This window comes from Capricornis sumatraensis, chromosome 8 (assembly GCF_032405125.1).
Source record: "Capricornis sumatraensis isolate serow.1 chromosome 8, serow.2, whole genome shotgun sequence".
NCBI lineage: Eukaryota > Metazoa > Chordata > Mammalia > Artiodactyla > Bovidae > Capricornis > Capricornis sumatraensis.
Window position 1 is genome coordinate 90,240,131 of NC_091076.1, and position 24,565 is coordinate 90,264,695.

Sequence of the window (24,565 nt, forward strand, 5' to 3'; positions counted from 1 at the left end):
GCCCGGCCCCCGCCACTCGCCCGCCAGGCGCCCTCCCCGCCCGGTCCAGCCGGAGCCATGGGGCAGGAGCCGCAGTGAGCACCATGGAGCTGGCGGCCTGGTGCCGCTGGGGGCTTCTCCTCGCCCTCCTGCCCCCCGGAGCCGCGGGCACCCAAGGTGGGTCTGGGGTGGGGAGGGCAGGGAGCGGCGACAGGACCCTGCCGCCTGGGACCCCTGCCGATGTCCCCGGGCAGGCGCGGGTAGCGGGGGGCATCGGAGCTCCCTGATCGCAGGTTTCAGATAGTCGGGGCGCTCGGAGCCGCCGGCCCTCGGCTCGGAGGGGCCAGAGAAAGTGGGGTGAGGGGGCGATTACGCCGGAGCGGCTCTAGATGGGAGCGGCGCTTTGCAAGCTCCGCGAACTTGTCATAAAAGTTCTCTGAAGTTATTCAGAAAGTTTCCCTCAAAGGGTGAATTGCATGGTGTGTGTGTGTGTTTTCCCCTTTCTTGAGCCCCTCAAGCTCCTCTCTCAAAGCCTTTCCAGTTGGCAACCTCCGCCTCCAGACTGGACTGGGCTGGATTCCTGGGGGTCCCTTCTACCCGGCCCCCTCCCCGCCCCCTTTCGGCCAAGTGGCTTGAGTTACTCCGGCTTCGGGCAGGATTGGGGTGCGGAAGGGGGAGGTGGGGAAAGCAACCTGTCCAGTCGGAGCCTGGGGAGCCGAGGGTGGCCAGTCCAACTGCAGCGTTGCCTCACCGGAGCCGGGGGTGGGGGAAGGGGAAGAAGTCTGTTTTGAACAAGTTTCCTTAGGGCCGACCTAGGGACTGTGTGCTTTGTCACTTGGAAAGCGTGGGCCACGGTGGGGTGGCCGTGTGTTTTCTGATCTGGGGCATTAAAACGGGAGGATTCTGAGGGAGGGACTGCTGGGCAGTGGGAGGGAGAGGGGGTAGCTAAGGAACAGGGAGAGACGCAGGTGTGCTGGGCGCCAGGCCCGTCTGCTTTTCCTTTATGCTGTATGTAGGCAAGAGGGGGGGACTATGTGTCTTCCCCATCTGTCCGTCTAGATGCATAGTGATTAAAGCTAACACGTATGGGAAACGCACCCTGTACTGTGCACCCTGTGCTGTGCATGTTTGCCTGGGCTCCCTCCTCTTATCCTCAGAACAACCCTATAAGAGAAGTCCTCCCACTGTTCCCAATTTCCAGGCAAAGACCTGGGCTTCAAGAGGTGAAGTGGCAGCAAGTAATTGGTGGGTCCTGGATTGGACTCCAGCTTCCCCACCAGCTCAGCGGTAAAGAATCTACCTGCCAGTGCAGGAGATGCAGGTTCGAATCCTGGGTCAGGAAGATTGGCAACGCACTCCAGTATTCTTGCCTGGAAAATCCATGGACAGAGGAGCCTGGTGGGCTACAGTCCACAGGGTCGCAGAAGAGTCGGACAGTACTTAGTGTCTAAACAACAACAGATCAGATCCAGGCAGTTGGACCCCCAGCCACACCTTGGAAAGCACTGGATTCATCTACCGTGAACACTGGGGGACACTGGGCCCTGCATCGCCGGGTTGTGGGGAAGCCAGAATGAGAATGTATTAGGAGTGGAGGCTGGTCTCCACCGATCAGGGAGTCTGGAGAAGGGGTGGGTGTTGGCCTGTTTGTGTGTGCCCGAGGGCCCCTCGGTCAGAGCTTTGCTGTGTTATCTGAGGGGCTGCTGTGTCAGGGTGTTCTTGAATTGTGTGGTCTATGTGTTTGTGTGTCTGGGCTTTGTGTGGCCTCACGGCGGTCACCCTGCTGAACTCTGCCCTCTCAAGGAACTCCCTCTAGAGCTGCTGTAAACAGCGGGAGGTGGCCCCACGCCGCCTTCTCTCCGAGCAAGGAGCCTCCTCCCCATTCCTTCCCTGTTTCCCAGGCGGGCTTTTGGCTGAGAAGAGTGAGGCAAGTCTGGGCTGCCAGGCCGAGCCGCTGCCCTCCTCACCTGGGCCTGGGAGTTGAGCAGGTGGAGTGCAGCTAGGTTGCCGCAGTATTGGGTGCTGGGGGCTCGTCAAGGCTTCCTCACGCCTCGGCCCACAGTGCTGGGTGCTGTGAGAGGCATGTTGTGCGGGGGAATGGCTAAAATGGCAGAGACCCACCCAGCTGCCTCGAGCACTCCCAGTGTATGCCAGGGCTGAGGGGGAAAGGGAGATGGGGGAAAAGCCCAGGGGTTTGGGATTTTCTTTTCTTAGAGTCAAGGTTTTGTAAAGTGCAGCAAACACATCTTGGACAGACCATAGTTTAATTCCTGAAGGATTCTCCCCCACAGCCTCCTTCCTTGTTTTTGCTATACTTAGAGAAAGTAACCTCGTTCTACTATTCAATAAAAAATAATAATTGAAAGCTAGGCTCAAATGCCAAAAGAGAAAATACATTGTATTACAAAGTCAAATACGAAGCGCTTTTCATTTTCCCTTGGTTTGGAATTACCCAGACTCCTGCTTTATGGACTTAACTTTTAGAAAAGTGCGGCATGCTTCCTATTTGCCAAGTTCTCATCCATTACAGTGTCATTGCTTCTCTGCAACAATCCTGTGAAGTTGGAGCACAGATGAGAAACTTCTCTGAAGTTCAGAGAAACAAAGTGACTTAGCCAAGGCTTCCCAGCAACCCAGTAATGTCCAGGGCATTTTGGGACTCTGGTGAGGAGTCATTAGAGTTGATCAGAGGGACTTCTCTGGTATTTCAGTGGTTAAGAATCTGCCTTCCAATGCTGGAACACACCTTAGATCTCTGCTTGGGGAACTAAGATTCTCTCATGTCTCGGGGCAACTAGTGAGCCCAAGAGCCCCTGCACTCTGGAGCCCGAGCACGCCACAACTAGAGAGAAGCCCGCACACCACAAGGAAAGATCCCGCATGCTGCAACTAAGACCAGACAGAGCCAAAAAAAAATTGTTGATCAAAGTGTTACGCAAAGCCTCAGGGGCAGTCAGGTGGCCAGACTAGGGCAGAGGTGCTGTTTTGTTATTGTGGTGAAAATAAGGGTGAGCTGCACCCCCACCCCTAGTTTCCCTCTTGGCTTTGGGGTTCCTCCCTTCCACGTCCAAGCCATGTCTGCCCTCCTCTTGTGCCCTCTAGGATTGGCAGGGGATGGAAGGCCAGAGTGGGGCAGAGGCCAGTGGGACCGACAGGGCTGCAGGCGAGGGAAGGACCGGTGTGGGGCTGGCGCTGGGGCTGGTATAGGGCCAGGCTGGGTGTTCCTGCCCCTGGTGCTAGCATGATCGGCAAAGAGATTCCCCCCGTCTGTACTGTGGGAAGCCCCTCCATGTTGACACCTCCATCTTTCAGTAGGCCACCTTTTCTCCCCACCCCTGGGATGAGAGGCGAGGTAGGGAGAGGGGTGTGTGCTCTCTTAAGGAGTGGGAGAATTATAGCCAATGGTTGTGTTGCCCCAGCTCTGTTGACAAAGGCTTGTCATGTTTGCACACTGTTTCTTGATTCATTATCTCATTTAACTTTCATGTAATTTCTCTGCAGAGAGTAAGAGTTGTTATTGTTTATTATCCGCGCCTTACAGCCAGTCAGGTCAGCAAATATTCACTGAGCGCCTGCTACGTCATAGGTACTGCTAGGCATACAGGTGGATCTGATTTGACCTCTGCCCTGGAAATCCAGGGACTTTTATCAGGGTTACACCGTGAGCAGCCCCTCCAGGGTTCTGGCCTAATGAGCTGAGCCCAGGCCCCGGTCTGATCCACCAGGTGTGTGTGCTAGGTGAACCTTGGTGTCACTGGAATGGGCTCTGGCCCCGTGGGTCGAAGGCAGGTGAGCTTTGGGGACACAGGCAGTGTTCATGGAAAAAAAGAAGTGTTGGCTTTTGTGCTGGTGAGCAAGAGAGGCAGGTGAGGCTGAAGGCTGGTGAAAAGAAGAGAACCCACTTGAGAGCCCCCTAGAGCTGGGACCTGACCACTGACATTCAGTTAGAGAAACTTGGGGGCTGTGACCAGCCTCTGGGCAGAGGGCTGGTCACAGTGACCTCAGCTGGTCCCTTTTGGTTTGGAGACTCTTTTTTTTTTTAACTAATTAATTAATTTTTGGCTGTGCTGGGTCTTGGTTGTCGCGTGTAGGCTTTCTCTAGTTGCGGTGAGCAGTGGGCTACTCTCTAGTTGCAGACCTAAGGCTTCTCACTGCAGTAGTGTCTCATTGTGGAAGATGGGCTCTAAAGTACATGGACTTCAGTAGTTGTGGCTCACAGGCTGTAGAGTTCGGACTCAGTAGTTGTGGCACACGGGCTTAGTTGCCTCGTGGCATGTGGGATCGTCCCCGAGCAGGGATTGAACCTGTGTCCCCAGCATTGACAGGTGGATTCTTAACTAACAGACCACCAGGAAAGCTCTGATTTGGAGACTCTTGCTTGGAGTTCATTCTTTCATTCCACAAACACTTATCCAGGGCTCATTGTGTTCTTGGCTCTGGTCTGGTCCTGCCTCACACTGTCTTTGCTCCAGAGATTTGGCTCCTGAAGGGCAGGTGCTCTGGAGACAAAGCTCTCCTGTGTGGGACAAGACCTCCTATTCTGGAGGAAATCACTGAGGGAGAGTGGATTTGGGGACCACGGTGAGGACTGAGGAGAGGATATGAGTGAGAAGATGGGGGTGTAGAAGTGCTTCTTGGTTTCATGTCAGGTTGGGGGTTATTAGTCCCCAGTCCTCCAGGGAGTAGGTCTCAGAGTCCCAACTTTACCACCTGTTGCAAACAATTAGTCTTTATTTTTTGGCCACATGTGGGATCTTCATTCCCCAACCAGGGATCGAACCCACATCCCCTGTATTGGAAGCTCAGTCTTATCACTAGACCTCCAGGGAAGTTCCCACAAGCACTTAGTCTTAATCAGATTCTAAACGGCCACAAACAAACCCGTGGGGCGGGGCTCCCTCTCTTTCTGGTCCTCCTGCCCAGCTCAGCCACTCAGGCCTGGAGCCTGTTGTAATCAGTGGCATCAACAGAGCTGGTGTGTATTTACCTTTGCACAGGGTGTGGGGTGGGGCGTGTGTGCAGTTAGGCCTAGTGGAAGGAATGTGAGATCTAAAGTCGGGCAGACTCCAATTCAAATCATGCCTCTATTGCTCACAGCTTTATGATCTTGGAAGCATAATTCCTGGCAGCCTCAGTTTCCTTCTTTGCAAAATCAGGGTTGCAGATCCCAGCCTCTGGGGGCTGAGGCTCCACCCAGAGTGCCTGCCCAGCACACAGTACATGCTCAGTTGCCCCTGTTGCCCCCAGGGTTCCTGTTGTTGTTTTCCTATTGCCCGGCTACCGCAGCTGGTGTGTCCCTTCCAGGCGGCAGAGGCCGCAGGGGGTGGAGACGGCCCCTGCCCCAGCTCTGCCGGTCCCTGTCCCTGGCCTGGGCTAGGGCCTTGAGGTCCAGACCTGGAGACAGCTGTGCCTACAAAGCAGCTGAAGCTGCTAAGGCCGGGGGAGGTCCTGGCAGCGGGCGTTATTTTGGGCCTGGCCGGCCACCCCCGGATCCTGTTTCTCTTGGAAGTCTGCGGGGAGGGACCCTTAAGTTCTATTTCTGGGCCCTCCCCTTCCTCCCTCTTTGCTTCCTTCCCTCCCTGGCCAGAGGGGTGGAAAGAGAGACCACTCTGGGTGTTTCTGGGAGGCTGCCCGCTTGTAGCTGTTGACCCAGGCCGGACCCCTGGGGCTTGTTTCCCCAGCCTTTCCTCCGATTTCTGGGGGCAGAGGGTGTCTCTTATTACCTCTCAGGATTTGACCTTAGGCTCCAAGTTGTGGGGAAAGCAGAAGGAAGCCCTGGTGTCAGACCCCACGGTCAGCCATTGTGCTGTCCCCCTGAATCTGCACGTAGTCCATGGGAGGTGGAGTGGAGACCAACAGGAATTCCAGACAGCTCAGGCACCTGTGGATCTGTGGATCAGGGGGTGCCCTCCACCCACCTCCCCCGGCACACCCTCCTGGGCAGGACACGCCAGGTGATTCATCTTCTCACCAGAGCAGAAAAACGAGTTCCACTGGGCCCTTTAATCTCCCCCCTGGTGGTAGGCATGGTGCCAGCTGCTGCCAGAGTGCCCCCTTACCAGGGGTAGTTCACCCTTTCTAGTGTCCCTGGACTTAGTGGGTACTTCTGGTCTCAGGGACACTGGACTGGGGTCCAGGTGGGCTGGGTAGCAGTTCGTCTTGATGCCGCTTGGCTGGTGGTTGACAGTGGGCAGGTACACAGGGCTGACGTAGTGCCCTTGTGGCAGGAGTTTCGTGGCACAGATTCTGCCAGCTGCTTCTGGAGTCTTGCCCTGAAGAGGTGACAAGGGTGAGGTACCAGCAGAGGAGGCTTTGGAGCAGGCAGCACTCTGGCTCAGCGACTGCAGCTTGGGTCCAGATACCCAGTTGGGATCTGACACTCCTTTGCTCTGCCTGGGGAAATCCCAGAAGTCCCTGCAGTGACCAGGCCACTGGCGGTCCCCAGGCCCCAACTATGACTCGAGCTGACCCTCCTTCCCCACTTTCTGGGTGGCATTGCGGGGGTGGGTATGCCTTGCCAGGAGGTTGGCATGTGAGTGGCATTGTTTGCTCGGGAAAGGGGCAGGGGGTATCCAGAGGATTCATGATTCATCATCGCCTCTCTTGGGGGATTTTTACCCATTGGCCCTGAGTCGTGCCTTTGGGACAAAAGAAGGCTTTCTTTGCCAGCCAACACCCTGGATAGAATGGGCAAGCTCCCTAAGGCTGGCCCAGTGGGACCCCCTCTGGATGCTCAGGATGGGGCAAGTTGGCGGGGGGAACCTCCTCCCTGATTTCCCTCCTTTTCCCAAATTTGCACACTTTCTTTTGCTGTTGCACGTGGCCGGTTGGAGAAGCTCACTGCACAGGCCTTTTGACCCATCTTCTCTATTCTGCCAGTGTGCACCGGCACAGACATGAAGCTGCGGCTGCCAGCCAGTCCCGAGACCCACCTGGACATGCTGCGCCACCTCTACCAAGGCTGTCAGGTGGTGCAGGGTAACCTGGAGCTCACCTATCTGCCTGCTGATGCCAGCCTCTCCTTCCTGCAGGTGAGGCCCATGGGCAAGACCCAGCCAGGCCCTGCTTCCTGCTGGGCTGAGCCCTCTGCCTGCAGATGGGTGGTAGAAGAAGGTTCCCCGCCTTACATTTTCTCTTTCGTTGTGGCTCCTGAACCGGAAAGTCATTTCTGATGTCTCACCCCATCCGTCCTACACTAAGACCAGCTGACTCTCTGTCTACAGTGTGGCTGACTGTGGACATCTCTAGGTGGAGTGCATCTATTCCTGGGCTATATTTTTTGCTCTCTCACCAGCATGATCACCTTCCCTTGTCCAACTGTCCCAGCCACTGTCCCCCTTCTATCTGGAGTAATGAAAGCCCTGGCAGGTTCTGAGTCCAGTTCTGCCATTGACAAGCCCTGTGAATGTGGTCTAGCCCCTGGTTTCACTGGATCTCAGTTTCCCTATCTGTATATTGGGAGCCATGAGTGCTTCTCTGGTGGCTCAGATGGTAAAGAATCCACCCGCAGTACAGGAAACCCGGATACAATCTCTGGGTCAGAAAGATCCCCTCGAGAAGGAATTGGCTACCCACTCCAGTATTCCTGCCTGGAGAATCCCATGGACAGAGGAGCCTGGTGGGCTACAGTCCATGGGGTTGCAAAGAACTGGACACGACTGAGTGACTAATACTACATTGGGAGCCATAGGCATACTTGGACTCCTCCTGGGGAGCCCATTTAGAATATCATGTGGGAAATACATGTGAAAGGGTCAGGAACAGGCGAGCGAGTGGAAGCCAGCCTCTGTGTTGTGTCCCAGAGTGGGGCCAGGTGTGCAACGCTTAGTCTATTGAATCCCAGACATCATCAGGTCCAGGCATTTTCTTTACAGATGGAACAACTGAGGTGTAGAGAGGGCGGGGTGCCCACAATTTATAGAGTGCTGCCCCCACCCCCTCATTTTCTTTCTTGATCATACTAGAATTTGGTCCTAGAACCTGGTTTGAGGAGGTGGTGGGCAGACTGCTTGGCAGCTGGGCCCTTGCCCAAGATCCCCAAGCACAGGGGACCTTGAGGAGGTCTTGGGGGTTGGATGGTAGTGGTCCAGGGCCTGACCTTCCTCAGCCCTCTCCTCCTTTGTCCCTTTCCCAGGAAATCCAGGAGGTGCAGGGCTACGTGCTCATCGCTCACAATCGAGTGAGTCAGGTCCCACTGCAGAGACTGCGGATCGTGCGAGGCACCCAGCTCTTTGAGGAACACTACGCCTTGGCCGTGCTGGACAATGGAGACTTTCTGGAAGGTGCTGCCCCTGCTGCGGGCACGGCCCCAGGAGGGCTGCAGGAGCTGCAGCTGCGAAGCCTCACAGGTGGCCATCTTTATCCTTGAAGCTTTCTGCTGGTTACTGAGAGCTGGCCAGGGGTCCCTACTAGCCAAGGGGCGACTGTGAGTCAGAACGGGGGTCCCGTCCGGACGGATGCAGGTGGAACTAGGAAAGGCGCCCTTGTGAAGATTCAAAAAGATTTCCCCTCTTCCCAGGAAGTCACAGCTTGCACCAGCCCACATAGTTTGATGATTAGGATGCAGGCTGGATTTTTGCCCACTTCTTGGCCGAGTGCACATGTACAGTGAACAACCTGTGTAACTGTACGTGGCAGCCCTGAAACAGACAGTGTTTCAGACTCTGAGTGCCCGGTGCTTTGCATGCATAATCCCATCACTCCTGCCATAATCCTGCAAGGGAAACATCAATGTTCTCATTTTACAAATGAGGAAACAGGTTTATGGAGGATAAGTCACACAGCTGGGTAGTGGTGGTGAGGCTGGGTTTCACACTCTTTTAACTGCTAAGCCGTGTGCACACAGTAGAGGTGGAGGAGAGGAGGTGGCGGCATGGGCAAGTCACTCCCCCTGAATCTTTGTGGGTGGTATTGACAAGGCTCAAAGATGCTGAAGGGGTGTTCTCTGCTCCCTGAGGAACCTGGGGTGTGTTTCAGAGGCCTGCTCCACTTTTAGAAGGCAGGCAGGCCCCAGGGGAGATAAGAAGATGCCAAATGGGGGAAGAAGCCCCTGATTATTGCCCACCCCACAGAGATCCTCAAGGGAGGGGTCTTGATCCAGCGGAACCCCCAGCTCTGCCACCAGGACACGATTTTGTGGGAGGATATCTTCCACAAGAACAACCAGCTGCCCCTCAAGCAGATAGACACCAACCGCTCACGGGCCTGTAAGCCTCGCTGCCCCCTGCCTGCAGCCGCCACCCTTTGTCATGCAGCCCAGCGACCCCAGACTGCTGGCTTACTCCTTGTGCCCCTTGCTGCCACACTAACAGCACCCGTCTCCCCTTTCTCTACATCTCTTCATCTCTGTGGGTCTCTGTCCTGTTTTTCTCTGCTTCTAGATCATGCCTCTGGCTTTGAGGTTCTCTTTTCCTGCCTGGGTCTGCCCCTCACTGTGCATTTCACGTCCTGGTCTTGGTCTCTCTCACTGCCTCTCTGTTTCTTCCTCCAGGCGCACCCTGTTCTCCAGCTTGTAAAGCTCCCAACTGCTGGGGAGAAAGTTCTGAGGACTGTCAGAGCTGTGAGTTACAGGGCGGCCCAGGGCCTGGAGGGCGGGGGCTGAGTGACACGGGAGGGGCTGTGCCAGCCCTCGGCCTCTTCCCTGGGGCAGGAAGTCTCCCCAGAAGGTGGTGCTGGTGAGGGGCTGGTGCCTAGACTGCCGCCCAGCCCTCATCCCGCCTTGACAGTGACGCGGACCGTCTGTGCCAGTGGCTGTGCCCGCTGTAAGGGCCCACAGCCCACCGACTGCTGCCACGAGCAGTGCGCTGCCGGCTGTACTGGCCCCAAGCACTCTGACTGCCTGGTATGTGCCCCCTGGGCCCCAGCCCTCAGGCTGCAAGGGGAGGGGCATCCCATCCAGTGTTGTTCTATGGCTCTTGGCACATCAGGGCCAAACAACCCAGTGCCCGCCCACTGCCTGTCCCCCAGGCCTGCCTCCACTTCAACCACAGCGGCATCTGTGAGCTGCACTGCCCAGCTCTGGTCACCTACAACACGGACACCTTCGAGTCGATGCCCAACCCCGAGGGGCGTTATACCTTCGGTGCCAGCTGTGTGACCGCCTGTCCTTGTAAGTGCTGGGGAGAAACACAGTCTTAGTAATTTTGCTGGGGAGTTTGGTTTATATAAATGGGAGCATGTTGTGATTAGTGTCTGCCACTGGCTTTGGAGAGCCCGTCGTGGCAGTTTGTGTCAAGCTGCCCAGTTCTTTAAACAGCAGCAGAGCAGGTGGCGGCAAACAGGAGCAGCTAAGAGCCCGTGCTCAGGAGGCTTGTGTTCAAGACCTGGCTCTGCCACTTACTAGTCATGTGAGCTTCTTGCTGCATCTCGGTTTCCTCAACTGTTAAGTGGGGGCAAAAATAGTCCTGCTCCCTTAAGGTGGTCATAAAGTTTAAATGAGTTAATATTTGTGAAGCTCTTACAACTGTGCCCAGCCAATACTCAGCACCCCTAAATGTTAACTTTTATTCTATGGTCAGATGGATCTGAGTTTGATTTATTAGCTCCCTTGTTTACTGATAAGCATTCAGAGACTGGCTTTGGATCTGGGGACTTCTTTTCTCCTCTTGTGGGAGACAGCAGTGGGCTCTTGGGTGCTGGTCATAACTTTCCCATGGGGGGCTCGAGTACAAAGTGTAGGGTCAGGCCATTTGGGTTCACATCCTGGCTCCTCCACTTTCTAGCACAATGACCTTGAGTAATTTACAGAAAACTCTGTGCTTTGATTTCCCTTTTGGCAAAATGGTAATCTAACTGTGCCTATCACATAGGGCTTCCGTGAGGAAAGGATGAGTGTCCATGGCTCAGGCATGTTGTAAGGGCATTTCCGCCTCAGTTGATATCATTCTTATTGTACTGCTTGGGCATGGTGACGCGACTCATGGTGGGTGTGGGGGTGAAAAGCCAGGATACATGGACACACGGTCTTGACCTCCTCAGACAACTACCTGTCTACGGATGTGGGATCCTGCACCCTGGTTTGTCCCCTGAACAACCAAGAGGTGACAGCTGAGGATGGAACCCAGAGGTGTGAGAAATGCAGCAAGCCCTGTGCCCCAGGTACCCAGTGGTTGCCCCCCGAAACAGCCGGCCTGGCCTGGCCCACTGCGCCACCCTTCCTCAGACTGCGCTGGGACCCAGTCCTTTTCTCCCGCTGATTGCCCCTGGCCCTTCCCCGAGCTTCCCACAAGTTCCCCTGTGTCTCTTGTCAATGTGGGGAGGGGGCATGTGGACCCAGGAGGGGACTGTGGACAGAATCCGGGAGGTTGAGTTCCTGGTGCTCCATGCGGAGGCTGAACGTCCCTGCCTCCCCACAGTGTGCTACGGTCTGGGCATGGAACACCTGCGGGAGGTGAGGGCGGTCACCAGTGCCAACATCCAGGAGTTTGCCGGCTGCAAGAAGATTTTTGGAAGCCTGGCGTTTCTGCCAGAGAGCTTTGCAGGGTAAGTATACTCAAAGTGCAGGGTGGACTCACAGCCTGAGACAGCATTAGGGCAGTCACTGAATCCTGAGGTGGCAGTGTTTCTAGGGGGTGGTGGGAGACCCAGGATACAAAGGAAGCTGGGGGAAGCCCAGCTTGGCTGGGGGGTGGGGGTGGGGATGGGGGGAAGGGGGCGGGGGAAGGGTTTTCTCTTTGTTTTTGGTTTTTGTTTGTTTGTTGTTTTTGGCCACATCATGTGACTGGCTGGATCTTAGTGCCCAGACCAGGGATTGAATCTGGGCCCTTGGCAATGAAGGGGAGGAGTCCTAAATGGACCACCAGGGAATTCCTGGAGTTTTTCTCATAAATGACATGTTATCTATAAACATGCACTTGCTTGTATGGAGGTTACGCCATCCAGATAAAGTAAAATTCTCTGTGAGTTCATAGTAGCTTTATTCAGAATGGCCGCAAACTGAAAAGAATGTGAATGTCTATCAACAGCTGGACTTCCCTGGTGCCTCAGTGGTAAAGATTCCACCTGCCAATGCAGAGGATGCCAGTTTGATCCCTGGGCTGGGAAGATCCCCTGGAGGAGGAAATGGCAGCCCACTCCAGTATTGCTTGGGAAATCCTATGGTCAGAGGAGCCTAGAGGGCTACAGCTCACAGTGTAGCCAAAGAGTTGGACATAACTTAGTGACTAAACCAACAACATCAGTAGCTGAATGAATAAACCCAGCTTACCCTTGGACCTCATGGGTTTGAACTGCTTGTGTGTGTGCTAAGTCACTTCAGTCATGTCTGACTCTGAGACACTATGGACTATAGCCCGCCAGGCTCCTCTGTCCATTAGATTCTCTAGGCAAGAATACTGGAGTGGGTTGCCACGCCCTCCTCTAGGGGATCTTCCCAACCCTGGGATCGAACCCATGTATCTTATACCTTCTGCACTGGCAGGTGGGTTCTTTACCACTAGCACCACCTGGGAAGGCCTTTGAACTGCTCGGGTCCATTTAAATATGAACTTTTCCCAGTAAATCCATACTGCAGTACTGCACAATCTGGAGTTGCTTGAATCTGAAACTGTGGATACAGAGGGCTGACTATATAGTTATACCGGGGTTTTCAACTTCATAGACGGGTTTGGTGCCCCTAACCCAGGCATTGTTCAAGGGTTAACTGTAAAAAATGATATATCCTTAGAGTGAAATTCTCAGCAATAAAAGAAACAGCCTATGGATACACAGAACAACATTATGTTAGGACTTTCCTGGTGGTCCAGTGGTTAAGACTTCGCTTTTCAATGCAGGGGGTGCGGGTTCCATCTCTGGGGAGCTAAGATTCCCCCATGACTTTTGGCCAAAAAAAAAAAAAAAAAAAGGAACATAAACAACAATAAACACTATTGTAACAAATTCAATAAAGACTTTAAAAATGGTCCACATCAAAAAAAATCTTAAAAATATTATGAAAAGTGAAATAAGTCAGATGAGAGGTCCACACTGTGTGATTGCCATTGTTCCAGCATAGGCAAAACCACTATGTGGTAACACAAATCAGAACAGTGATTGTGCCGGGGTGAGGGCCTGGAAAGGAACACAAAGGAAATTTCTAGGGTGATGAACATGTTCTGTCAATCACTGGTGGAGGTGGATATGTGAATGGATGCATTTGACAAAGCTCATCAAGCTGCACACTAAGAATCTGTGTGGTTTCTTGTATGTGAATTATACTTCAGTAAAAGTATGTATTACAAAAAGGAGAAAATTCTCTTCACTTCCTCCACCTCTACTCCCCTTTCAGGAGACCACTGGTAACAGTTTGTGTGCATTCTTCTAGACCACTCATACATATATAGACATGCATGCACAGAGAAATGTAGTTCTAATAATTTTGGGGAGGAGAGGTTGATTTAAAATGTGAGCCTGCTGTGAATATTGTCTGCCCGTAGCTTTGGAGAGCTGGTTATGACAGTTAGTTCATGTTCAGCTGCCTTGTTCTTTCAACAGCAATGAAGCAGGTGGCAGCCAACAGTAGCAGCTAAGAGCCCAGGCTGCCTGGGTTTGACACCTGTCTTCTACCACTTACTAGTCATGTGGCCTGCTTGCTGTGTCTCAGCTTCCTCATCTCTTAAATGGGGGCAGAAATAGTCCTGCCCTCATAAGGCTGTTATAAAGTTTAAATGAGTTAATATTTGTAAAGCTCTTAATAGTATTTTCTTGCCCAGGAAATACTACTTGTTTGGCCAAAAAGTTCATTCAAGTTTTTCCATAACATCATATGGAAAATCCCAAACAAACTTGTTGACCAATCCAACACATGCTCCTAAATGTGAAATTTTCATCAATAGTCTGAATAGATCAGGGTTACATTTAACAGCTCCTCATTTACTGATGGAATATTTAGGTATTTAATTTAAAACATTAAAAAAATTTTAATTTCTTTACGTTTTTTATTGTCCCTCTAACAAACAGTTCTCCCTTGTACATGCCTCTGGAAACAGGGGCCAGTGTCTCTCTAGGGCACATTCCTAGAAGTAGAATTTCTAGATCAAAGGATATAAGTATTATTTTGATAGATCCTGCCAAACTAGGGCCTGGGCTTTGAAGCTCAGGATGAGAACAGCCAGCCTTGATGGGCAAAGGGTTTAAGTGGAGGGGACGTGGGGGAGGGTGACAGGGCCAGCTTGTGGAGCAGGTTGTACCCACCCCCTTCCTGGCCCTGCTGCTGCTGCTAAGTTGCTTTTGTTGTGTCTGACTCTGTGCGACCCCATAGACGGCAGCCCACCAGGCTCCCCTGTCTCTGGGATTCTCCAGGCAAGAACACTGGAGTGGGTTGCCATTTCCTTCTCCAATGCATGAAAGTGAAAAGTGAAAGTGAACTTGCTCAGTCGTGTCCAACTCTTAGCGACCCCTTGGACTGCAGCCTACCAGGCTCCTCTGTCCATGGGATTTTCCAGGCAAGAGTACTGGAGTGGGGTGCCATTGCCTTTTCCGCCTGGCCCTGCTGACTCCTTCCCTAATCCTTCTTCTAGGGACCCAGACTCTAACATCACCCCACTGCAGGCTGAGCAGCTCAAAGTGTTTGAGTCTCTGGAGGAGATCACAGGTGGGCCCTGTCTCTCTGAAGCCTGCTCTCATGGGGCTGGGGGTTCTCATCCTGGCCCCATACCCTAGCCTCACCCTGTGCCTGCAGGTTACCTGTACATCTCAGCGTGGCCAGACAGCCTGCCTGACCTCAGCGTCTTCCAGAACCTGCGAGTAATCCGGGGACGAGTTCTGCATGAGTGAGCACCAGGGGAGGGGGTCCCTGCCGAGAGAGGAGCTGCCCCGGGAGGCCTGGGAGAAGTTTTGGGTGTATGTATAGTGAAGAGAAGGGGGTTCCTATTCTCCGAGAACTCCAGCAGCAACCTTTCCATGGGAGTTTGCAGTGTGTGCTGGGGACAGGAGGAAGGCGAGGGCAGTTCTGGCTGATGGGGGTGGTCAGCGGTGCGCTGCCCCCTTGCATTTGAGCACCACCTCCCCTCCCACAGTGGTGCCTACTCGCTGACCCTGCAAGGGCTGGGCATCAGCTGGCTGGGGCTGCGCTCGCTGCGGGAACTGAGCAGCGGGCTGGCCCTCATCCACCGCAATGCCCGCCTCTGCTTCGTACACACGGTGCCCTGGGACCAGCTCTTCCAGAACCCCCACCAGGCTCTGCTCCACAGCGCCAACAGGCCAGAGGATGAGTGCGGTAAGACAGCCCGGTGCTGCATGCTCCGCGTCTGCCAGCGCGCGGGCGCGCCCAGGGGCCTCTGGCGGCAGCAATCTGGGACTTCCCTTGTGCATGTGTACTGCCCGTCCCAGGTGCACCATCGCTGACCCAGCTCTGGCTGGCCTGGCCTCTTGGCGTGGCTTCTAGCTGGGTCCGGCCACGCTGCCTTGGCATCCCTCCCCTCCCTTTCCTCTGTTCCTGGAACCTCAGAACTTTCTCCCTGCTGTGCTTGGCAGCTATCCCGTCTCTCTAGCCCAGAGCCACGCCCATAAACCCCGCTCCCCACCCCACCCCCCACCCCCCGCCTCCGTGGGACCTGGAACCTCCCATGAGTCCCCTCTGACCCCTTCCTCCTCACTGCAGTGGGCGAGGGCCTGGCCTGCTACCCACTGTGCGCCCAAGGGCACTGCTGGGGTCCCGGGCCCACCCAGTGCGTCAACTGCAGCCAGTTCCTTCGGGGCCAGGAATGCGTGGAGGAATGCCGAGTACTACAGGGGTACGCCGGGCGGAGGAGGGGGCGGCCAGGAGGTGGGGGAGGTGCGCAGGGGCTCCTTTCAGACCCCTTCACTGGCTGTGCTCCCCTCAGGCTTCCCCGGGAGTACGTGAAGGACAGGTACTGTCTGCCGTGCCACCCCGAGTGTCTTCCCCAGAATGGCTCAGTGACCTGCTTTGGCTCGGTGAGGTGCTTGTGGGCTCAGAGCTGAGTGGTGGGAAGCAGGGCGGGGTTGAGGGGGCAGCTGCCAGGGACCTGGCCAAGTCCAGTGAAATATCCCTGGGGAGGGCTCCAAGCCCAGGCCTGAACAGTAGGAGAGTGGAAGGAGGCTGGGATGCTGGGAACGGCAAGAACTGTGGACCCTGAGACCCTTCCGACCATGCAGAAGGCCCAGGGGAGCCTGTGCGCATGGTTGTGGCAGTGCCAAGGCGCTTAGACCTGGGCGCTCAGGCATCAGATTACCTGGATTCAAATCCAGGTGTCACTTCCAACCTCAGTTGGCTCATTCGTGAAATCAATGTTATGCTAGTACCCACCCCATTAGGATACAGTAAGAATTAACTTAAAATAGGGTTTGGCACTGTGCCTGAGCACCAGGGAGCTGGGTGCAGAACAGGGGCAGCAGACATAGCAGGTCTGGGGCTGTTCCAAAAGCAAGGTAAAAAGTGCTGCTGAGTGGCCATGGGAAGCACCAAGGGGACCCAGGGGCCTGATCTTGCTGCCCCAGGGGTATCGGTGCCAGCCCCCCACAAACCCTTTCTTCCCTCCCAGGAGGCTGACCAATGTGTGGCTTGTGCCCACTACAAGGATCCTCCCTTCTGCGTGGCTCGCTGCCCCAGTGGTGTGAAGCCTGACCTCTCCTTCATGCCCATCTGGAAGTTTCCAGATGAGGAGGGCATATGCCAGCCATGCCCCATCAACTGCACCCACTCGTGAGTCTGAGGGCCTTCCCCATATAAAGAAGGGCTTGTTCCAGGAGCCTCTCTGAGGCTCTTATTGTAAAAAGTGGGACATCTCTGCCTTTGCTTACCCCAAGAGCCTTAACATTTTTATCTTTTTTTTTCCTGACCACAAAAGTAATACATATTGTTAAAATTTTTTAAATTAAAGCATGAAGGATAAATTAATAGTAATAACAGTTCTATTCCACTGTTAATAACTTGCCATATTTTCCCTCCAGTTTATATGTGCACATGCTAACATATCTATTATTATATAATATATAAAATATGTTTATATATTATTTTTATTCTCCAATTCTTATCTGTGCACGTTTTAGTCTATATTTCTTTTTACGAAAATAGGAGCATAGACCATACCTATTGTTTGCAAATTGCTTTTTCTCACGTAACACTGCAGTTTTTCTTGCAATGCTTTTTCACGTGCTAATATAGTGATCCGCCCTGTTCTTTTTATTTTTTTACTCAGTTGTTTTTGATAACACGTGGAACACGTGCATACATTCTTGTAAGACACATTTTCAGCAGTATCAAAGTAAACAGTGTAAAGCAGAAGTGCCCTTTCTCCCACTGCCCCTCCCCTCCCTGGAGAGAACTACCAGGTCACTCTGGAATGTGCATTCCTCCAGGCTTTTCTGCACATATTTACATAAATGCATTTTACGTATATGTTAGGTTGAGTCATATAAGATTGCTGTTTTTAGAAGTCAAAAATGATCAAGAAACAACAGTTTCATCTAGCTCATCTATTTCTCAGCAATTTCATTTGACTCATATACACTTTGCTCCCCCACACCTTCCCCCCTTTATGTATCTTGGAGGTCCTGTCCTGTGAATGCATATCAATCTAACTCCTTTTTTTTTAACTACTCAATCTGCAGTATGGATGTAGAGTTATTTAGTTGTGTCCCTGCCTGAGAGTACTGACTGAACTTGTTTCCTTTTTTCTCTTTTTGGCAGTTTATTGCACTTGAGCTCCATGTACAAGTGAGCATCTTGTACATGCCCCCTAGTGTACAGGTGTTGGCATTTTCAGGGTTTATCCCCAGAGGTGGAACCGCTGGGAGGACAGGAGGAACCACAGGAGTTTGCCCGACTACAGTAGTAGTTTACACTGGCATCCTCTACAGAGGAGATGGCTAAGCAGTAGTAGTTTACACTGGCATCCTCTACAGAGGAGATGGCTAAGCTCTTGGACTCGATGCTCCTTTGGGTGCTGCCACTTCCTTCCCACCACAGGGAGGTGCAAATGATATGGGTTTACAGACTGGAGGACTCCCCTGTGGGATGGTAGAAAGAGCCCTGGTGACCTCGAACCCAGTTTCAAGTGGGGATCATAACCCAGTCACACCCACCTCCTGGGATCCTGTGAGGCTGGAGTGAGTGCAGGAGGTGGTTCCCAGCCTTGTTGACGGGACTCTCTCTCTCCTGCAGCTGTGTGGACTTGGATGACAAGGGCTGCCCCGCTGAGCAGAGAGCCAGGTCAGCCTGGTCCCCAGAATGCACCCCACATTGCCCTCAGTCCCCCACTGACCCCTGGGTGGTCCCTGCTGCTAGGTGTCATGTCCTGACATGACACGTGTCCTCCCCAGCCCACTCTTCCACTGTGGATGCTTCTTTCAGTTAGCTTCAACTAGGGGATGGAGGGGCTTCCCAGGTGGTGCAGGGGTCAAGAATTGGCCTGCTAGTGCAGGAGACACAAGAGACCGGGGTTCAGTCTCTGGGCTGCGAACATCCCCTGGAGTAAGAAATAGCGACCTACTCCAGTATTCTTGCCTGGGAAATCCCATGGACAGAGAGGCCTGGCTGGCTACACTCAACGGGGTTGCAAAGAGGTGAACACGACTGAGAGGCTGAGCACATATGCACACACACATGCAGTGGGTGGAAGGCCTGCTTGGCTTGCTTGGGGGTCAGGGGGTAGGAAGATACCCAGCACCTCCCCACCCTCCCTGTATAGCTGGGGGTCTCATAAGGGACACAGGCAGCCTTCAACTCCCTGGGACTCGAAGCACGTTGAGAAGAGAGCATAGCTGCAGCACTGAGGGAGAGACAGTGAATACTGCCCTGGGGTCAGTGGGAGGCTTCAGGCACATGAGCTAGGTTTTGAAAGAGGGGCAGGAATGTCACTTGTATTAGGAGGAAAGCAACCAAGCAGCATGGTGAGAGGTGTCCAGAAAGTCTAGGATGTATTTGCTGAAGATTCTGCTGTGGTGGGTAACTGACTAAGCACAGAGGAAGGAGTAGGGGGTGAAGTCTGAGTCAGTTCAGGGCCGGATCTGGAGGGCATAGGCTCTCCCCTACCATGAGGCCGCAGGCCCTGTGATGTCCATCACTACCATCGTTGGACTTGATTTCTAGGCAGAGGGGTGTTTTGGGAAAGGTTTTAGGGAGAAAAAGATCGGAGTGTGTCCTGAGTAAGCATTTGTCCATGACATAAGGGTCCATTTGAGGTCTGTGATAAGCCAGCCCTTGGCTAAGCAAGGGAGGGGAACAAGGATGACAAGGATGTAGGGTCAGTGCCCAGGAGATCCTTCTATCCTAGGATAAGCAGATTCTTGAAAGATGACCTCATGCAGAAATGGTGATCCAGGCAGAAGTATTATAACAACGGCTGGGAGATTTGGAAATCGTGACCTATGGGTGAAAATTTTGGCTAGAACATCAGAATCACTGTGTGCACATTCCTGGGCCCCACCTCATACCACAGTCAAAATCTCTGGAGGGTGGAGCTCCATACTCTCACAGGTTGACAAGAACCCTGGGCTAGAGCCATGGGCAAGAGCATAGACAACTTGGAGATGTAGGTGTAGAGGGTTTTGAATCTTAGCAAGGAGTCTGGACTTTATTTCCCAGACAGTAAGGAGCCAAGATAGATTTTAGAGTAGGTCAGACAGGATGGGAGCCTGTGGGTCACCCTTCTGACTTCCCTTTCCAAATGCCAGTGACAGTCAGCCCCCTCTCCCTCCTCCCCCCCCACCGCGCCCCACCGTGGGACCCCTTCATCCCCCCTGCCCCAGACTGGTCCCCAATCCATGATCCTGGCTCCTGCCCCCAGCCCTGTGACATCCATCATTGCCGCTGTGGTGGGCGTTCTGCTGGTTGTCCTTGTGGGGCTGGTGTTCGGCATCCTCATTAAGCGAAGGCGGCAGAAGATCCGGAAGTATACAATGCGGAGGCTGCTGCAGGAGACGGAGGTGAGGCGACCTGAGGGCCTCTCGCGAGCTCTGGGGTCTGCGGCCCAACCTGCAGCACTGACCCACTACCCCCTCACCCCAGCTGGTGGAGCCCCTGACGCCCAGCGGAGCGATGCCCAATCAGGCTCAGATGCGGATCTTAAAAGAGACAGAGCTGAGGAAAGTGAAGGTGCTAGGATCTGGAGCTTTTGGCACCGTCTACAAGGTCAGGGGTGGGGCCAAAGTCCCCGGGTGGGCGGTCCTAGAGGATGCTGCAGGGTGTGGCAGAGGGTGTGTTGGGACAACAGCCAGGAACCGCGGGTGGTGCAGTTGAGTACGGCACTTAAGGATACGGGATTGGGAGTGGCCAGTGGGTCTAAATGGTGAGGCTGCTGCTAAATAATGGGATTGGCCCAAGGGTTGGGGAGGGAATTGGGAGCACAAGCAGTGACCCCAGGTAGGACGGCTGCAGGTTGATCTGGCCGGTCCTTCTGCTCACATCCTCCTCTCTGCCCAGGGCATCTGGATCCCCGATGGGGAAAATGTGAAAATCCCCGTGGCCATCAAGGTGTTGAGGGAAAACACATCTCCCAAAGCCAACAAGGAAATCTTGGACGTAAGCCCTTCCACCCTGTCCAGCTGGGGGTACGGGGGACTGGGCTCTCTCTCTCTTCACTGGGGTTTTGGGGGACACCCTGTGATTCCCCCAAATGTCTACTCTTACCCTCCCTAGTCTGTGGGCCATGGTTCCGATTTGTGATGAATGGGATTGGATTGACTGAGGGCCCGTTATCATGGCTTAGCCCTTGGGAGGGGTGTGTGGTGGTTGGGGGTTAGTGGTTTCCCATACCCTCTCAGTGTGTGCCCTTGTTTCCAGGAAGCATATGTGATGGCTGGTGTAGGCTCCCCATATGTGTCCCGCCTCCTGGGCATCTGCCTGACATCCACAGTGCAGCTGGTGACACAGCTTATGCCCTATGGCTGCCTCCTCGACCACGTCCGAGAACACCGTGGGCGCCTGGGCTCCCAGGACCTGCTGAACTGGTGTGTGCAGATTGCCAAGGTATGCACTTTGGGGGCCAGGGCTCTGCAGGTGCCCTTGGGGAGCAAGCCTCTGGATAGGGAGGTTTCCTGGGAGAGTTTTGGCAGAGCAAGGTCCACACTGATGCCTCTGACCCCAGGGGATGAGCTACTTGGAGGATGTGCGGCTCGTGCACAGGGACCTGGCTGCCCGGAACGTGCTGGTCAAGAGTCCCAACCACGTGAAGATAACAGACTTCGGGCTAGCTCGGCTGCTAGACATTGACGAGACAGAGTACCACGCAGATGGGGGCAAGGTTAGAGGAGCAAACCGGGAAGAGGGGGCGTGGGGTCTGGCCCCTGGGAGAACTCAGACCTGGTTGGAGGACTTCCTTCTCTGCTCTACCAGGTGCCCATCAAGTGGATGGCATTGGAGTCCATTCTCCGCCGGCGGTTCACCCACCAGAGTGACGTGTGGAGCTATGGTGTGTGATGGAGTGGGTAGGGAGGGTGGACAAGGAGCCATGGCCCTGGGGAGAATGTGGGTGGAAGGATGGGGTGAACCGATAGACACCTTTAGTATAAATGCGAGAAGGAAGGAAGTGGCTGCCAGTGCCTCAGGCTGCCAGAGTCTGTGTGCTTCCCAGGGACTGGGAAAAGACCAAGTTATCTCCTGTCCTTTGGCGCTGCATCTTTCCTCCTTCCCCCATGGTGCCAGGCTCTTCATGGAGCCTCTGAGGTTCCGTACACTAAAGCTGCCTCTGGTCCTCCCACCGCTTTACCCCATCTCTGCCCCAGGTGTGACTGTGTGGGAGCTGATGACTTTTGGGGCCAAACCTTATGATGGGATCCCAGCCCGGGAGATTCCTGACCTGCTGGAGAAGGGAGAACGGCTGCCCCAGCCCCCCATCTGCACCATTGATGTCTACATGATCATGGTCAAATGTACGTTCTTGAGCTGTGTTGGCTGCTTGGAGGAGGGGTGGGTGGTCCTGGGCGGATGGGCCTACAAGGGGCATGGGCCAAGAGCATGGTGATATGGTTAATGGAGTCTCAGAAGGCTCTCCCTGCCCTTTTACAGTACCAGTCCAGAGGAGCTAGCGAGGGCCAGCTAGGAAAAAAGACTGATCCAAAGTAAAAAGGAGAAACTGGTAGATTCTCTATCATCAGAGGGCTTTGGACTCTAGTGTTGTCTAGACTGGGCGTGAGGGTGAGGGGCGCTGCATGCAGGCTGCAGCCAGAACTGAGATGCCGGGCTCTTGCCCACCCCCAGGTTGGATGATTGACTCTGAATGTCGGCCGAGGTTCCGGGAGTTAGTGACTGAATTCTCCCGCATGGCCAGGGACCCCCAGCGCTTTGTGGTCATCCAGGTACTGAACCTTTCACCCCATCCCTGCCTATGGCTAAGAGCACTCTCCCTTAGAAGGGAGGAAAGGAAGAATGATTCCTGGGTCCCAGGCCTCCAAGCTCCTGCCTGACTCATCAGACTTCTAGCCCTCCCTGAGCCACCCCCAGGAGGCTGTGTACTGGGCTGGGGAGAGGCTGCCATGCGTCTCCCTCCTCCCCAGAATGAAGACTTGGGCCCTGCTAGCCCCCTGGATAGCACCTTCTACCGCTCGCTGCTGGAGGATGACGACATGGGCGACCTGGTGGATGCGGAGGAGTACCTGGTACCCCAGCAGGGCTTCTTCTGCCCAGACCCTGCCCCAGGAGCTGGAGGCACGGCCCACCGCAGGCACCGCAGCACATCCACCAGGGTTAGTGCTCCCATCGCATGGTGTGGGTGTCGTTGGTGACCTCCCAACTCCAGTGGACCAGGGTTCCTTCCTCCGATGTCCTCCAGCCATTACCTCTCATGAAGGAGGCCCCATTTTCCCTAAGAAGGATTCTTACTGCTTTCCAGCCGTGATCCCATTCTTTCTACCATGCCTCTGTCATACATCAGAGATGATTTCTCTCCTGGGACTCTGTCACTTCCCATGGAACCTCCATCTCAGATCCATGAATGACCTCCCTTTTGACCTTCTCTTGTCCTCAGAGTGGTGGTGGTGAGCTGACACTGGGGCTGGAGCCCTCTGAGGAGGAGCCCCCCAGATCTCCGCTGGCACCTTCTGAAGGGGCAGGCTCTGATGTGTTTGATGGCGACTTGGGAATGGGGGCGGCCAAGGGGCTGCAGCCCCTCCCCCAACACGACTCTAGCCCTCTACAGCGGTACAGCGAGGACCCCACAGTACCCCTTTCTCCCGAGGCTGATGGCTACGTTGCCCCCTTGACCTGCAGCCCCCAGCCCGGTATGAAGTCAGGCTCGAGCTGAGAGGTGGGGGTTGGGGGTGCTCTGCCCAGGGCCTGCTGCAGGGCAGTTGTAGCAGCTGGGAAACACAGATTTCACCCTCTCACAAGATTCTTTATCTTGTCCTTTCAGAATACGTGAACCAGCCAGAGGTTCGCCCACAGCCCCCGTCACCCCTAGAGGGTCCTCTGCCGCCTCCTCGACCTGCAGGTTCTACTCTGGAAAGGCCCAAGACGCTCTCCCCTGGGAAGAATGGGGTTGTCAAAGACGTTTTTGCCTTTGGGGCTGCCGTGGAGAACCCCGAGTACTTGGCACCCCGGGGCAGGGCCGCCCCTCAGTCCCACCCTTCTCCAGCCTTCAGCCCAGCCTTTGACAACCTCTACTACTGGGACCAGGACCCATCAGAGCGGGGCACTCCATCCAGCTCCTTTGAAGGGACCCCTACGGCAGAGAACCCTGAGTACCTGGGCCTGGACATGCCAGTATGAGCCAAAAGGCCAGGGCCACTGAGGCCCTGCTGAACCCTCAGGGCATGTGGAAGGCCTGACTTCTGACCCACGTCGGCACCAGGCAGGGAGCAGGCCCTTGGATCATGTCCAGGGAACCCTGCCATGCCAGAAATCTCCTTTCCTACTTCAACTCCTAGGTGGCTGAGAGCGGCCCAGCCTGACTTCTTCCAGACCCTTGGCACTGAACGACTTAGGGAGGCTGGGCCGAATGCGAAGAAGGCCCCAAGGGGGTGTCTAGGAACTACAGCAACCCATTCACAGACTGTCCCTGAGACCCAGCTCTGTCCCTGGGAAGGAGGGAGCAGCAGCAGCACCCAGATCCAGTCCTTGTACAGACTTTTTTGGTTTTGTTTTTACTTATGTTTTTTTGTTTATTTGTTTTTTTAAAAATGAAATAAGGACTCGGTGGAGAGTGGGTATTGGAGCAGGGGCATCCCTGGGGTTGGGGGAGGGATGTCCTCCACACTCACCTTCTCCATTTGCAAATATATTTTGGAAAACAGCTGGACACCAGCCTATGTCTAGGGGTGGCTTGGAGCTGTCTCTTTACTGCTCACCTCCTAACTTACATTCAGTTCATCTTTCCTGGAGGGGCTGGCTAGGAATCTTGGGAAAGCTTGAATTAGGAGTCTACTTCCAGTTTTCTGGCTCTTGGGTTGCGGGGAAACTGGGAGTTGGGATTCTGATCTGAGAGCTCTTTGAAAAGATCATTCTTAGGAAAAAAAAAGAACTTCTAAGGCCACCCACCCACCAGAATGGGGTAATTTCCTCTCTGTAGGTAGGGGGAGTCAGGGAAGGACAGAGGAAACAAGATGCACTGTTGACTCATTTTTCTTGCCTTGGCAAGGAAATCACTGAATTAAGAGTAGCTAGGGACAGGGAATCGTGCAGTCCATGGGGTCGCAAAGAGTCAGACATGACTTA

At 54.3% G+C, this 24,565-nt stretch overlaps 1 protein-coding gene across 18 annotated transcripts; it reads left to right on the forward strand.

Moving 5' to 3' along the window:
- On the forward strand, window positions 1–24,051 carry ERBB2 (erb-b2 receptor tyrosine kinase 2). 18 transcript variants are annotated; one of them, XM_068976331.1, is made up of 27 exons: window positions 1–156; window positions 6,859–7,010; window positions 8,114–8,327; window positions 9,051–9,185; window positions 9,470–9,538; window positions 9,705–9,820; window positions 9,946–10,087; window positions 10,957–11,076; window positions 11,334–11,460; window positions 14,475–14,548; window positions 14,636–14,729; window positions 14,961–15,172; window positions 15,557–15,689; window positions 15,780–15,870; window positions 16,458–16,618; window positions 18,080–18,127; window positions 19,704–19,842; window positions 19,925–20,047; window positions 20,339–20,437; window positions 20,699–20,884; window positions 21,003–21,158; window positions 21,251–21,326; window positions 21,640–21,786; window positions 22,115–22,212; window positions 22,411–22,599; window positions 22,881–23,133; window positions 23,265–24,051. In XM_068976331.1, the coding sequence occupies exons 1-27, from the start codon at window positions 84–86 to the stop codon at window positions 23,618–23,620; spliced, it is 3,783 nt and encodes a 1,260-aa protein (XP_068832432.1). In that variant the 5' UTR covers window positions 1–83; the 3' UTR covers window positions 23,621–24,051. The 18 variants fall into 18 exon arrangements, with proteins under 18 accessions (XP_068832432.1, XP_068832430.1, XP_068832431.1 ...); XM_068976329.1 differs by having other exon boundaries at window positions 14,636–14,726; window positions 14,973–15,172; window positions 15,527–15,689; XM_068976330.1 differs by having other exon boundaries at window positions 14,636–14,726; window positions 14,973–15,172.
- Window positions 24,052–24,565: the final 514 nt, after the last annotated feature.